Source organism: Pan paniscus, chromosome 9 (genome assembly GCF_029289425.2).
Source record: "Pan paniscus chromosome 9, NHGRI_mPanPan1-v2.0_pri, whole genome shotgun sequence".
Classification (NCBI taxonomy): Eukaryota; Metazoa; Chordata; class Mammalia; order Primates; family Hominidae; genus Pan; species Pan paniscus.
Window position 1 is genome coordinate 70948787 of NC_073258.2, and position 14964 is coordinate 70963750.

General features: G+C 50.4%; 1 protein-coding gene across 3 annotated transcripts in view; it reads left to right on the forward strand.

The window, feature by feature from the left end:
* The first annotated feature begins 4536 nt into the window (after positions 1-4536).
* ANO1 (anoctamin 1) overlaps positions 4537-14964 on the forward strand; it is a 203460-nt gene continuing 193032 nt past the window's right edge. For 2 of the 3 annotated variants that reach the window (XM_055093698.2, XM_055093699.2), the window contains exon 1: positions 4537-4872. In XM_055093698.2, coding sequence (XP_054949673.1) covers positions 4815-4872 — 58 coding nt within the window. In that variant the 5' untranslated portion in view covers positions 4537-4814. The remainder of the gene's footprint in view (positions 4873-14964) is intronic. The other variant, XM_055093700.3, reaches the window with a different exon arrangement.

The window sequence follows — 14964 nt, forward strand, 5'->3', positions numbered from 1 at the left end:
TCCCACTTACTGCTGTGTGACCTTGGGCAAGTCACTTCACCTCTCTGAGCCTCTGATTCCTTATCTGTAAAGTAGGAATGATAGGAGCACGTACTACGTAGACTTGCTGCACGGATTCGATGAGCTGATATTTATTAAGCGCTTGGAACGGGGCCTGGCACGCAATAAGTGCTCTCTAAGTGTTTGTTAAATAAACAGACTTGCCTAAGGAGAAGCCCAGGCAGAGATCTTGCCTCTTCTGTCCAAGGGCCCCTCTGCAAGTTTAGCCTGCTTCAGCTGCAGGTCCTCTGTATCAGAGCGGAGGACTGTCACTCCAGCAACAGCGCTTTGCTGCTGGGAGCCCCTGGTATCAGTGGTGAGCAGCTGCCTCGGAGGCTGGGCTCACAGCAGCTGCCTCCAGCCCTCCTCCCCCGCTAGCCCTGCGCAGCCACTGAGCTCTCTGCCCAGCCCCACCCCAGCCCCTGCAGGCGCCTTCGTGGGCTCTCTCTAGTCCCTTCCAAAGACCCTTTGGAAACAGTCCAAATGGCTATCCACGAAGAAATGGATAAACAAATTGTAGTACACCCAGACCATGGAATATTATTCAGCCATAAAAAGAAATGCGATTCTGATACATGCTATAATGTGGAGCAAACTCCAAACATAATGAAAGAAGCCAGACACGAAAGACCATGTAATGTATGATTCCATTTATATGAAATGTCCAGAATGGATAAATCCATAGAGACAGAAGGCAGGCCAATGGTTGCCAGGGACTGGGGGAGGGGGAGATGGGGAGTGACTGCTAGCAGGTTCGAGCTGTACTCTGCGGGAATGGGAATATTCTGGATAGAAATGTGGGTGCTCAACACTGTGAATGCACTAAATGCCACCGAGTTGAACACTTAAAAATGATCAATTTTATCTTATGTGAATGTCACCCCAGTGAATTGTTTAATTACAATAAGACCCCCTTAACCCTGTTGAGTATAGCCACCAGGGGCCCCCGTTACTTGCCAGATGCCCCACCTGAACCTGCTACACTGGGCTGCTCCCATCCCTGTCTGGGTGCCCACTTCTCCACCTTGGTGCTTCCACCCAGCCTCTGCCAGAACCCCCTAAAAGTCACCGTCCACCTGGAAAAACCCACCCACTCTCCGGTTGCCCCAGGGCAGGGGCCACCAAGAGCTCCAATCGGCTCTTCTGGGAGCAGCCTCCACCTGCATTTCAGTGGTCTACCACGTTTCCCTGTCTGACTGGGATGAATATGATGCAAATAACAATGCCCTCTAATCCCTACAGCATGTCAGGTTTTGGGCTGGAAGCTGAATTCTTGTCCTATCCCTACAGAATTCCAACCTGTTGCCAAGACCCATTTTACAGATGCACAAACCCAGGTGCTGAGAAGAAACTTGTTCCAGACGGGACTGACTCTGTTAGGCTGCAGAGGCCGTAGGCTCGGCTTCTGCACCAGCTTGCTCACTCCTCCAGGCTGGAGGCTGGACCTGGAGGGCTGGGGCTTTGTTTTGCTCCCTTTGCACCTCCCATTCCCCTTCCAACCTGAGAAAGGGCTCTACCCATGGCAGGCATTCAAAGAGCCAAGCCGAACTGAAAACAGACTTCCCGAGATCATGCGAAATCAGCATTTAAATGACCTGTGGCCTTGTATGTGTTCTGATGATGAGTGACAGTGGGGGCAGGGTGTACGTGACAATCTATCCTGTCCTGAGTCATCTGAGGGTCCAGAGAAGGTCAATGAGGAAAGGAGAAATGCACAGAGGGAGGCGTGATTGCAGGTGGTGCACCTGTGGGCCGAGTCAGCTCTGAGCTGACATCTGCTGAGACCCAGCAGCATTGGGGAGCAGAGGAGACCTGCATGATGGTGCTGGTGGCCTTGATGAAACCACAGCAAGATCAGAGTCCCTGCAAGTCCCCAGCATCTGATCATGCTCCGGCTTGGGGTAGGTCTGTGCCTACCCCCAAGCCAGGCCCAAGGCCTCACCCTACGAAACCTATTTTAAACCCCGCCCAATTCAGGGGATGAGTACCAGTGCTGGCCTCACCAAGAGCTGCCTTCTCTCCCTCCCTCGCCGCCTCGCCAAAAAGGGAAACCATTTTTCTGTAATTACAAGCATTGTGCTGTGTGATTACTGTATTCCGTAATGACGGCTGTGTGTTGTAATGACAGGCACGCCACCTCCCCGAGCCAGTGCACTGGCCCCACTCTGCTGTTGACATAAATATCTTCCTGCCATGCCCAGGGTGTCGGGGAGGCCCTCAGCTTCAGAGGTTCTGCAGCGTGGGGTTCCCCAGAAAATAAGCAGGGTGCTCCGGGTGCTCCTCTTCCAGGCCACCCTCTCCTGCGGGCCACATGGGCAGCCCAGCCTTCCCCAGCCTGGCATCACTATCACGTGATGCCACTTACCAAAATAGCAGCCGAGAGCAATCTTTTTAAAAATGAGCTGGTTCAGGTATTTACTAAAATATCATTTTTAAACGTCTGGGTCTTTGACTGGCATTTTTGCATATTTTGGCCACAGCTGAAGGGTTTCATCCGAACGCAACTTAATTGGAGCCAAGAAAATGAAAAGAAGAAAAAGCGGCTTCAATCGGAATGAATCAACATCTATTAATGGCTGTTTAACATATTTCTGCAATAATCATGCATTAAATAATGTGTGCATTTTAAATCTGGCTAAATATACAATAGTCCATCCCTGCCCCAAAAAGGTAAATAATGACAGTTAAAAATAGTCCCAGGACGTATTTACATTTTTTTTTCCCCCTGAGCCTTTTTGGTTTATAGTTCATCATTCCAAGGGTAAGAATTCTAAAATTTTCTCTGTGTATTTACATAACTGAGCAATTGCTATGTATCACATTGGCTATCAGACCCTTCCAAGAAAAATGAGTTTTTATCTCGACTTCTGCACAATGGTCAGATGGAAAAGTTCTGTGAAATGAATGTAGCCCCTGCAAGGGTCCAGGAAGGCTCTGATTTCCATCCATCCTCTTTTGCCCTCCTGGGGCACACGTCCCGGGGCTTCTTGGCATGCTCTCCTAAGGGTGAGCCTGCCGCCCACGGAGAATAAAATCCCACTTGAGTGCCTGTCTTCCAATTTCTGAGTCCGGACTGAAACGAGATCATTGCTAAGGAAAATGGCAGGTCACCTTTCTTTGAGACTCAATGCGAGGAAGGAATCTTGCCTCTCCTCTCCTTTTACAGTACAGCGCTGAGGTGGGGGCGGGGAAGGAGACCGGGCAGGAAACATGTCTTTGTGGGTTTGCCGCTTCAAGAGCAAGCGCTTTCCTCCTGGGGCAGTGTCCTCAGGTACCAATCCCAGCAGGCCTGGTGGGGAGGAGGACAGCTCCTCCTCCATCCAGATGCCTTCCGCGGGGATGTGGTCTGTCCTCCAGGGGTAGCCGGGTCTGTCTCCCTCAGGGCCCAGCCAAAGCTGGGCACTAGGTGAAGTGTTACCTTGGCAAGTGATCCAAGGGTCCCTGGCATGGGCTGGTCCTCAGCACCAAACCGGCTCCTCCCTTGGGGTGCAGAAGTTGTCAGATGACCTTTCAAAAGATGAGGCGGCTGCCCTGTCCCCCACGGCCTCTCCTGTGGTCACGGAGCTACTTAGCATTCTGTTTATGGTAGTTCTGCCTGAGAATTTATGGTATTTATCTGGAGATGTCAGGGGTATGAGGTTTGTGGGTACACAAGGAGGCGCCGGCACTGCAGTTCCCCACGCCCGCCCTCCGTAGGGCCCACATTGCTGCTGTCTCTGAGGATGCTGAATTGTCCAGACCTTGGTTTCTAAACCCCACAGGGCTGGAGAGGGGCAATCCCGGCTTCCTGCCCTGAGCCCATGAGGCGGGGAAGAGGAAGGGTCGGGGACAGGCTGTGCATCAGAGTCCCTGCCTCGTCCCTGGATGCACCCCCGGGTCCAGTCCTCTTAGCCGCAGTTAACTGGAATCTTCAAATAACGGGACATCCCCCCACTTTGAAACCCTTCTCACTTTATCCAGATTCCTACATTCTGCACAGGCTGTGGCTTGCGGGAGGGAACCCGGGGAGGGGAGGGGGGTGGGCAGAGGCGAATTTCTGGATTCAAGTTCAGGACCCCAGTGACCTGTAACCTCCAGCTCTCCTTTCCATCCCTGGGCTTCAGCCTCCTCGTGTGACAAATTGACAGTGATTCGTCGGGGTCCTGCCGCCTGGGGGAGGGGGCCAGGGCGCTCTTCTGATGCGGGAACCAGGGCCACTCACGGAACCGCCCCGCGGCCAGGGCTGCGCCCGTCTCTCGGAGGCTGGCTCAAGGCCCCCTCCTGTAGTCAACACCCCTTCCCTGGGGCCCTGGCTGGGGGTGCACCTCGCAGGGCCGCTCGGGGCCCCACTGCCCGCCCCAACTGATAAGACGGTCTGGGAGCGGTGGAGACGCGCCCCGCGCAGCGGGAGGCCGGGGGCGGGCCGGGACCTGGGGACCAGCCGCTGCTCCTCTGCAGCGTCCCGCACCGCTCGCTGGGAGTCCGGGGAGCGCGGGGCGGGGCGAGGGCGGTGTCCGCAGGTAACCCCCGGGGGGCGGGGAGGTCTGCCCGGGACCCCCAGACCAAAAAGCCGAGGGGGAGGAGCGGCGCGGCCGTGAGCGAGGGCAGCCAAGTTTGGCTACAGCACGCGCGGCTTCGCTCCTGCCTCTGGGGAGGAGAGAGGGGACAGTCCCCTCCCGAGCTAGGCTCGGACCTTGGCCCCCAGAGCCACCGCAGACCTCCAGGGGTGACTTCGTCGCTCCCTATTCTGGACTCGCTGGGTCCCGGGTGCCCCGGAGTCGCGCAGCGAACGCGCCATGCAGGAGGGCGACATCGGCCTGGAGGGGCTGCCCCCCAGGGAAGTCCCCACAGCCGGTGAGTATCCAGGGCGGCACGGGGGGTGAGGGACCGCGAGCGCGGCCGCAGTGGATCTGGGACGCCCCAGGGGCAGTGGCTTGCGGAGGACTTAGGGGCGCACGAGGAGCAGGAGACAGGGACCCCCACCTCTGGTGGCGGGGACAGTCCTCCCCCCTCCGCGCTGCTCCCGGTGAAGGCGAGAGGGGAGGGACTGTGTCGGTCACAGGTCGCTGGGGCACTGACAGACAAACAGACGACAGACAGAGCCCCGGGGCTGGGCTGGGGCTGGGGGCGCCGCCGGGCAGGGGCCCCTGCGCGGCCCCTGGGGAGACATCTGCTAGGCCGGCCCAGGCTGTTCCCAATCCCGGGGGAGCGTCTTGCAGCGGATACAAGGTTTTCGGATGTTTTTACAGGCGCTATTAATACACATAATATTTCCGTGCTATTCTGGAGATTTATTTGCGATATAAAGTCACTACTATGACTCGAAATCATAATGGAAACTGAGAGGAACTTAGAGAGCCGGAGACAAATGAGGCCTGGACGCTAGGCCGGAGGGGGAGTCCCTGACTTCCTCCCCGCTGGCTGCACATAAATCACCACCCAGGATATTTTTGTACCAATAATTTTAAAATAAATGACCCAAGCCCTGTTTCCTGGATGATTCTCCCCTCCCAGTTCAGAGGTTATTAAATAAACCTAAGAGTGGGATAGTGACAAGGGGGCCGCAGTGTGCAGTGGGTTTTATTTAATTACACGCTGAGCTCTGCCCTTCTGAAGCCCTGGTTAGGAGGCAGTGCCCTGCAATCAGGATGCCACCGCCAACCCGGGACTGCTAACTATAGCATGGGAAGCCCTCCTTTTATTCTTCCCCCCTCCCTCCCCCGACTTTTCTTCTTTTCGAATTCCCATGGAGAAACTTATTCTGATGCGTGCCTTTCAAACAGCCGGGTCTGGCTTCTTTCTAGAAGTGACACTGTATACTCATCAAATTAAAGGCCCAGAAGAAAGAGAAAGGGGCCCCTCCAGTCAGAGCAGGCAAAAAACCTGGGCGCTGAAGTGGGCCACCAGGGCCTACTCTTGTGCGGCCAGGCTGTCCTGCCTTCCTGAGCGGCTTCCTCAAGCTCAGGTGTAGAAATGATCCGTTCTGTGATCCACTGGAAACACAGCCCCAGCTCACCGTGTATGACCAGCCCACCAAGCTTCAGGCACTGATTCAAATGCTTCACACATTTATCCTCAGTGCTACCCTGTAAAGGGGTGTATAATCCTCCCCATTGTGCAGACAAAGAAACTGAGGCCACACAGCCAGTAACTGATGGCACCAAGATTAGAATGGAGGCCTGTTGTCCCCGGGCTACCTGAGGGGCTGAGGCAGGAGGATCACTTGAGCCCGCAGTGTGCCGAGATCGTGCCACTGCACTCCAGCCTGGGTAACAGAGCAAGACCATGTCTCAAAAAAACAAAAAAAAAAAGACTAGAACCCAGGATGTCTGAGTCCAGTTGCTGTGAGGCCACTGCCTCTCCCTTTCCCCACCCCAGGCAGAATCACCCAGCAATGCTTCTAGGACATCTTGAGGAAACCGTTCCCTGTGCATGAGGGTGTACTCTGGAGGCCTGTGCTTTGGTCTTTATAGGCTTTACATTTGGGCATGGGTCATGTCTCTGATGTGAGGACCTGGAGTGTTCCTTACTGGAGGATTCAGCTCATCAGATCTGAGCTGTAATCATGGATGGATGACGGCCACAGCCTCCACTCCCGGAGAGCAGGCCTTTCCTGTCCACCCCGCTGCACCTCGGCTGTGTGGGGGGTGGAATCGTGCCCCCTGCTGTGGGTAGCAGCCGTGTCAGGAGTAAGACCCCAGGACAGGTGTCCCAGCCTCGGTTCTCGGTTTGCTGCCAGATGCACCATTCCACCGCAGTAGGCATGAAGAAATTCCATGGGAAGCCTCACAGCACCACGCCACTTTTGCTCTGTCCATGTCATTTACACCTGGAGGCTGTCAGTGGCTTCGCCCGCAAATAGGAAATTTAAAAAGCCACAGAGTTGGAGAACAGAAAGAGGTCTGGTTTCCCACTTTTTCCTGCCACCGGCACCCAGACCCAGAGAGAGGAAGCACTTATCTTGTGAAGTACAGAGAGCCCCAATTCTAGAGCCAGCCTCCCAGGTCTCAATCCCAGCTTTGCCGCCTGCAGCCCTGTGCCCTCGGCCAACTTACTTAACCACTCTGTGCCTTATCTGTAAAGTCCGGAGGGTGGCTGTGAAAAGGACTTGAGTTCATAGCCTTTCCAAAGTGCCTGGCTCTGTTCTGTGCATGAGTGAGGATTATCATCATTGTCATCAATGTCATCACTGCAAGCTTCATCCATATGACCCAGGTGTGAAGTCACACCGAGTGCTCTGTGACTGATCCTATAACCTGCTCATTCTCGCTCCCCTGCAAAACCACAAGCCCACTCTCCCAGGGAGCAACTGATTGGTACAGATGCCCCCTCCCATTCTGCCTTCTTAGCAGCTCCTTAGTTATTCTTTAATAAGCTATTTATTTATACGCTTGTGGTCTGAACCTCCCACAAGGGCAGGTGGAGTTAGGGTGAGGTCTGCGGCATCCCTCCACTGGGACATGTCTGCCCAACTCACTCCTGCACAACCCTCAAAACTCAGCTGGGATATCCCCTTCTCTTGGAAATCAACCCACATGCCTCTCTGCACTAATAGTATCCTGGGCACCAAGTGAAGGAGGGAGGGAATGAGGAAGGAAGGAAAGAAGGAAGGAAGGAAGGAAATAGACAGGGAAGGAGGGAAGTAGGGAGGGAGGTAGGGAGGGACGGAGGGAGGGAGGGAAGGAAGGTGATGTTAGCTAATGTTGGTTGAGCAGGTGACTGCGTGCCAGTCACCCATGGAAGCCCTGGTACCTGCATCATCATGTACAATCCCCACTCACTGTATGAGGTGGGTCCCATTGTTTTCCCCCATTTATGATGAGGAAACTATGGCACAGAGAGATTATTTAAGGTCCTGTAGCTGGTAAGTGGCAGAGGCAGGATTTGAACTCCAAGCAAGCAAGCTGTGCATTTAATCATGGTGCTATCTTACCATTCAGGGAGGATAGAAAGAGTTGTCCCTCCTGAAGCTTTCACCCACAGAGCTATTGAGCACCTACTCTGTGCCATTGAGTGGGTGGTGTGGGAAAACACCTGAAAGAGATGGGGGAAGAACATTCCAGGCAGAAGGAACAGCCAGTGCAGAAGCCCCAGCACGTGCGTCTTCTTCTTGAGTGTGCTGGATGGATTCCAGAACCAGCCAGGAGAGGGAGGGAAAGAGGGAGCAGGAGGGGCAACCCAAGAGGTATGGAAGGTGTGGAGCCAGTGTGGGGGTCTCCAGGGCCACTGGAACCATGGGAGCTAAATAACACTCCCCACCCCCTCCCCACCACCTGCTACTGCAGTAGGGTTTGGAGCAGGGAAGGGACCTGAGCTGACTTGGGTTCTAACAGGTCCCTCTGGCTGTCCTACAGAGAAAAGGCTGATGGGCCAGGGGCAGAAGCCTGCTCAGAGGCTCTTGCAATAATCCAGGTGCACGAGGCAGGTAGGGGAGGGTGACCCTGGGTCTATTTTGAAAGTAGGGCCCACAGGAATTGCCAGCACATGGGATGTAGGGGCTGAGAGCAGGAGAGTAGTCAAAAATGGTTCTGAGATTTTCAGATTGAGTGGCTGGAAGAAGGAAGAGACCACAAGGAGAGGTTTGGGTGGGGATAAGTGAGAGGTTTACTATTTGTTGTTTTGTTTTGTTTAAAATTGTGGTAGATATTATATATACCATAACATTTTAATCATTTTAAGTGTAGAATTCAGTGGCATTAAATACATTCACGATGTCATACAACTATCATCACTATCTATTTTCAAAACTTTTTCATCACCCCAAGTAGGAATTCTGTATCCATTAAACAGTCACTCCCCATTCCCCACCCCGCCCTGCCTCTCCTAACCCCTGGTAACCTCTATCTATTCTAATTTCTGCCTCTATAAATTTGTCTATTCTAGATACTTCATATAAATGGTATCACAAAATATTTGTCCTTTTGTGTCTGGCTTCTTTCACTTGGTATGTTTTTAAGGCATCCGTGTTGTAGCATATATCAGTAATCATTAGTTTTATGGAGGAATAATGTTCCATTGAATGGATATACCACATTGCGTTTGTCCATTCATCTATCGACAGACATGGGTTATTTCCACCTTTTGGCTACTTTGAAAATGCTGCAATGGGCATTTGCATGTGAGTGTCTGTTTGAGTTCCTATTGTCAAATTTCTGAGGTATATACCTAGAAGTAAAATTGCTGGATCACATAGTTTTATCTTTAACTTTTTAAGGAACTGCCAAACTGTTTTACACAATGGCTGCACCATTTTACAGGCCCCCTACTAGTGTATGCGGGTTCTAGTATCTCCACATCCTTAGCAGCACTTGATATATATACTGTTTAATTACAGCAATCCTGTGGGTGCGAAGTGGTATATCATTGTGGCTTTGATTTTCACTGGCCTAATCACTATGTCATTTATAGATCATTTGTTTATCTTCTTTGGAGAAATATCTACTCAATTCCTTTGTCTATTTTCTAATTGAGTTGTTTGTCTTTTTGGTTGGATTGTAGGAGTTTTTATAGAGCCTGGATATTAAACTTTTATCAGCTGAGTGATTTGCAAATATCTTCTCCCATTCTGTAGGTTGTCTTTTCACTTTCTCCATAATGTCCTTTGATGTACAAAATTTTTAATTTTCATGAAGCCCAACTTACCTACGTTTTCTTTTGTTGCTCATGCTTTTGGAGTCATCTCTAAGAATCCATTGCCAAATTCAAGGTTGCAATGATCTACCCCGATGTTTTCCTCTAAGAGTTTTATGCTTTTAGTTTTTATATTTAGGTCAGTCCATTTTTAGTTAATTTTTGTATGTGGAGTATGCTAGAGAGCCAAATTCATTCCTCTGCATGTGAATATCCATTTGTTTCAGCACAATTTGTTGAAAAGACTGTTCTGTAGGGGTTTGCTTTTGAGCATGTTAATAATTACAACAATCACAAAAGCTGACATTTGGCACACTTCCTGCACACCAGCTGTCATTCAGAGCACTTGGTGTATTTGAACTTGGGGTAGGTTTGGGATGCCCTGTGGACATTCACAAGGAGACAGACTCAATGTTAACCCCAAGCCCAGAGACAGATTCCTCCATTGACAGCAGGGGTAGGAATGACCCATCTAGAGAGGAGCCTGCCCCCCTGTCCTCTGTGACCAAATGCAAAGGCTGGAGGAAGCATAGCCCAGGGGACCACCATGCCACCTGCAGTGATGGGCAAGTACCAGTTGTGAACAGAACCCGATGTTCTGTGGAAATAGTTCACACAGTGAGTTTCTCTTCCATATTGTGATGTAAATAACTGAGGAAACTTCTGTCTCTGCAGTTGGATGCATCATTCAAATCAAACTAAACAGACATAGATGCATCTCCTTTAGGACAGTTACAGTACCAGAAATGAGGGATACAGTGTATCCACAATTCCAGGAGCTGGGATATAATGTAGCCATAGGACCAGAAGGTGGGGATACAGTGTAGCTATAGCCCTTGCTCTCATGGAGTGCAGTCTATGCAGCTTTATATTATGATCTGTGTTGTAGAAGGGTTCTAATTCTGGCTAAGTAAGCTCTGTGTGCCAATAGTGGGTCCACCCCAATATCCCAGGCCCCCTCCCTCTGTGCTGATGCCATGTGAGCTCAGCTCCCACTTCTCTTAGAGCATGCAGCAGCTTGGGTCTCAGTTAATTTCATCTACCACTTCTGTCTCCCTTGATGGACTTGGTCTACTTGGTGGCAAGAACAAAGTCTCGTTCATTTCTCTAGCCCTAGCCCAGGGCCTGGCCATGGCAGGCCTGGTGAAAGTCAGGTGGATGAATGGATGGATGGATGAGTGATGGGTGGGTAGATGAACGGATGATGGATGGATAGTAGGTGAATGGATGGATGAACGAATGGATAGATGGATGGATGGATGGATGGATGGATGGATGGATGGATGATGGATAAATGGATGGATGGACAGCTGGATAGATGAATGGATGGATGGATGGACGGTAATTGATAGTTGTTGACAACTCATTTTGTTCTAGGCACTATTGCAAGCCCTTTACTCATGTCATTCCCTTTAATACTCACGTTAAGTTATATTAGGAGCCACTTTGAACTCCAGACAAGGAAACTGAGGAACTCAAAGAGCAAGGAATGTGCCTAATTTCCCACATCCAAGAGTGTTCTCTTGGTGAATCCATCAGGATGGGCCAGCCACACCTGGCTGGGCAGGGGAGGACCCTGAGACTCAGATGCTGGGAGAAAAGGCCTACCAATTAGGTATGGCAGGATAAGGACTGCCACTGTCTCTCCTGGCTCCAACCTAGGTCCTCACTAACTCAGCTGCTGCCTCCCTAGCTCTCTGGAGAGAAGATATGTCTCTGTGATTGCCTTGCTGCTGCAGGAGCCACACTGGAGAGGCTGGACTGTTTGGTGAGGCCTTCGTCTCTCCCCGTGCCTGCCTCTGCCTGGCATTGTTCCCCTTGTCAACGTCTATCATGGCCCTCAGCCTTCAGCACTGGGCACACATGCCAGGGTTTTCATGCTGTGTAATGAAGCATTAAAAGCCTTCCCAGCCCTCAGAGATCCATTTGACAATGGTCACATGGCCATTAGGTAGACAAATTACTAGTTTCATCTATTTAGCCCTGGAAGGGGACCCACACATACAGTAGATGCCCTCCTGGTAATTTCAGCTTCCTTTCTCATGGCAGCTCATGGGGACATTTTGCCTCCTCTGGGCCTTTTGCCATGATTCGTCTGGGCTCTGGGTCCCCACATGCAGCCAAACCCACACAACCCTGGGAATGCCAGCCCCACCCCAATGGGGCCAGCCACCGCCTCCTGAGACAGCGCCCTGTCTTCAGCTGCACCCTTGTTTGCCCCTGGGTGTGGTGTGCAAACACTACCCTTGATACCCAAGACTTAATTCTTTCCCTTTTACACTTAATCAGAATTATTTCTGCCCACATATGGCCTCTGGTGTGTAATGATTTTTTAATGCATTTACATGGCACTTCAACACAAAAGTCTGAACATGGTGGAAATGGAGCTATTGATGTGAGCAATTAGAAAGGAGGCATAATCTGGCATAATGTTTATTGCATTGTGTTTCCTGGACCATCAACAGCTGGATATTGGGACAGACTGGGAATTCAGGGGAAAAGGGAGAGAGCCTCGGGCTATATTCGAGTTCCTGCTTGCCAACTTGATCAAGGTGGGTGCTAGGCCAAAGGTAGCGTTTGCTTCCTAGTCCCAGCTCGGTCTTCAGATCTCCCCAGCCTCCATCCCTTATTCAAGTCACAAAACTGTGGGCACCACTGTATCCTTGCCCCTTGATTTGTGTCCCCACTTCCAGCCCACCACCTGGTGCAGCTGGCGCCCCTTCCTGTGCATTTTTCGAATCTGTCCACTGCTTTCCATATCTACAGACAAACAAGATGACTTCACTCTTTCTCTCTTCATGGCCTGCCTGCAGGAGGGGCTCACCTACCTCTCCAGATTCCTTTTTCTCCCCCAGCTGCCCTCTCCATCTGGCCTCACTGGCCTTCCTATAGCCCTTCATCCCCTCTTCCCTGCTCCTGGGGCCTGGGCACATATAGCCCCTCGGCCTGTAGCTCCATCTCTCCCTCTGCAATGTGGCACAGGCCCCTCTCCCTGGGCACTCACGCATCTGCCCCACATTCATTTTCATGAGGAGTTGGTCAGTGTCACTCCCCCTGCACTTGATCAAGTTCCAAAAGGCAGGTCCAGGCTTGTTTTTGCCAATTTGATTTTACACCCCCAATTTGTGGTTAACCCCCCCACAGTCACAGCTGGAAGGGACCTAAGCGGTGCATGGGCTAGCTGAGCATCACCTCTGGGGTTCAGGAAACCCTTGCACCGTGTTCTTGGTCTCAGAAGACTCCTGGGAATTAAACCCACCATTTTGTTTCATTTTTGTGCTATATGATAAAGAAGTGATTTTAAGCATAAATATTTCATTTTGGATGCTGATCTATTATTGAAAGGTGTGAATTGGTGTGTTCATTCACCTCTCCCTGGGTGGATGGGTGGATGGATGGGTGGATGAATGGATGGATGGGTGGGTGGATGGATGGATGGACGGATGGATGAACAAATGAATGGATAGAGAGATGGAAGAATGGAGGAATGGAGATAGACAGATAAAAGGAGGGAGGAAGAGAGAGATTTCTATATATTTTGAATAATATAGATAATCTCTATAGACATCATCTATATATATATGATGGCAATTTTAAATTTTCACTCATTTAGCAAGAAAAGCTCAGTGCTAACTCTCTTCAATACTTGGTAAACAGGAAGCATGATTTGTCAAATGCAAACAAGAAAGTTCATTTTGTAACTGGTTTGAGGTGATGCTGTCACATCAAAAATAGCCCCAAACTGCTTCCATCAGCTTGCATGTTACATTTCCAAAGTCAGCCAACTGGGTTTTGTCTTTTTCATAACTTGTTTCTACATAATGACACAAGTGGTGTGAGTTCAGACTGCTTTTCACAATCTCTTCCCCACCAGACACACACAGTGTCTGGCATGAGACGGGCTCACTTCCAGCCAGGTATATTCACATCAGATTGTAATCATCACCATCATTCCTTTGTTTTTGTTTAAATAAACTTTTGCTTTTAGAACAGTTTTAGCTCTACAGAATTATTGCAAAGATAGTACAGAAAATTCCCACATACTGCACACCATTTCCCCTGTTTTTAACATTTTATGTTAGTGTGGTATATGTATCACCACTAATGCACAAATGCTGGCACTGTTTTTTGTTTTTGTTTTTGTTTTTTGAGATGGAATCTTGCTGTGTTACCCAGGCTGGAGTGCAATGGCGTGATCTTGGCCCACTGCAACCTCCACCTCCCCAGTTCAAGCAATTCTCCTGCCTCAGCCTCCCAAGCAGCTGGGACTACAGACGCGTGCCACCACACCCAGCTAATTTTGTATTTTTAGTAGAGATGGGCTTTCACCATGTTGGCCAGGCTGGTCTTGAACTCCTGACCTTGTGATCTACCCACCTCAGCCTCTCAAAGTGCTAGGATTACAGGCATGAGCCACCATGCCCGGCCACTGGCACGTTTTTATCTAAAGCCCATAGTGTATGCAGATGTCCTTGGCTTTTATCTAACATCTGTTTCTGTCCTAGGATCCCCTCCAGAACACCACAGTGCATTTAGTCCTCATGACTCTTTAGGCTCCTCTTGGCCATGACAGTTTCACAGATTTTCCTTGTTTTCTGTTGACTCTGATACTTTTGAGAAGTGCTGGTCAGGTCTTTTGTAGACTGTCCCTCAACTGGAACTTTCTTCTCATTATTCAGCTGGGATTATTAGTTTGAGGGAGGAAGACCACCGAGGTAAAGAGCCATTCTTATGGCATCATATCAAGGGTACATACTGTCACCATGACTTATCACTGCTGGTATGGACCCCGATCACCTGGCTGCTTCTCCAAAGTCAGGTTACTAGCACTGGTGTTTGAAGTACTGGAGATTTCAGGCCAGGCGCAGTCTGTAATCCCAGCACTTTGGGAGGCAGAGGTGGAGGTGGGTGGATCACCTGAGGTCAGGAGTTTGAGACCAGCTGGCTAATACAGCGAAACCCTGTCTCTACTAAAAATAAACAATTAGCCAGGCATGGTGACATGTGCTTGTAATCCCAGCTATTTGGGATGCTGAGACAGGAGAATCGCTTGAACCCAGGAGGTAGAGGTTGCAGTGAGCCGATATTGCACCATTGCACTCCACCCTGGGCGACAGCAAGACTTTGTCTCAAAACAAACTAACCAACCAATAAAAAATGAAGTACTGGAGATTTCTTAATCGACTATAGAAGGATTTAGATTGGAACCATCAATCTACGAAACTTATGAGACCATCCTGAGCTGAATTTGCTGAACATTGATCACACTGGGATCCTCCTTAACTAGTATGTTCACATCAGCATTCCTCATTCCTA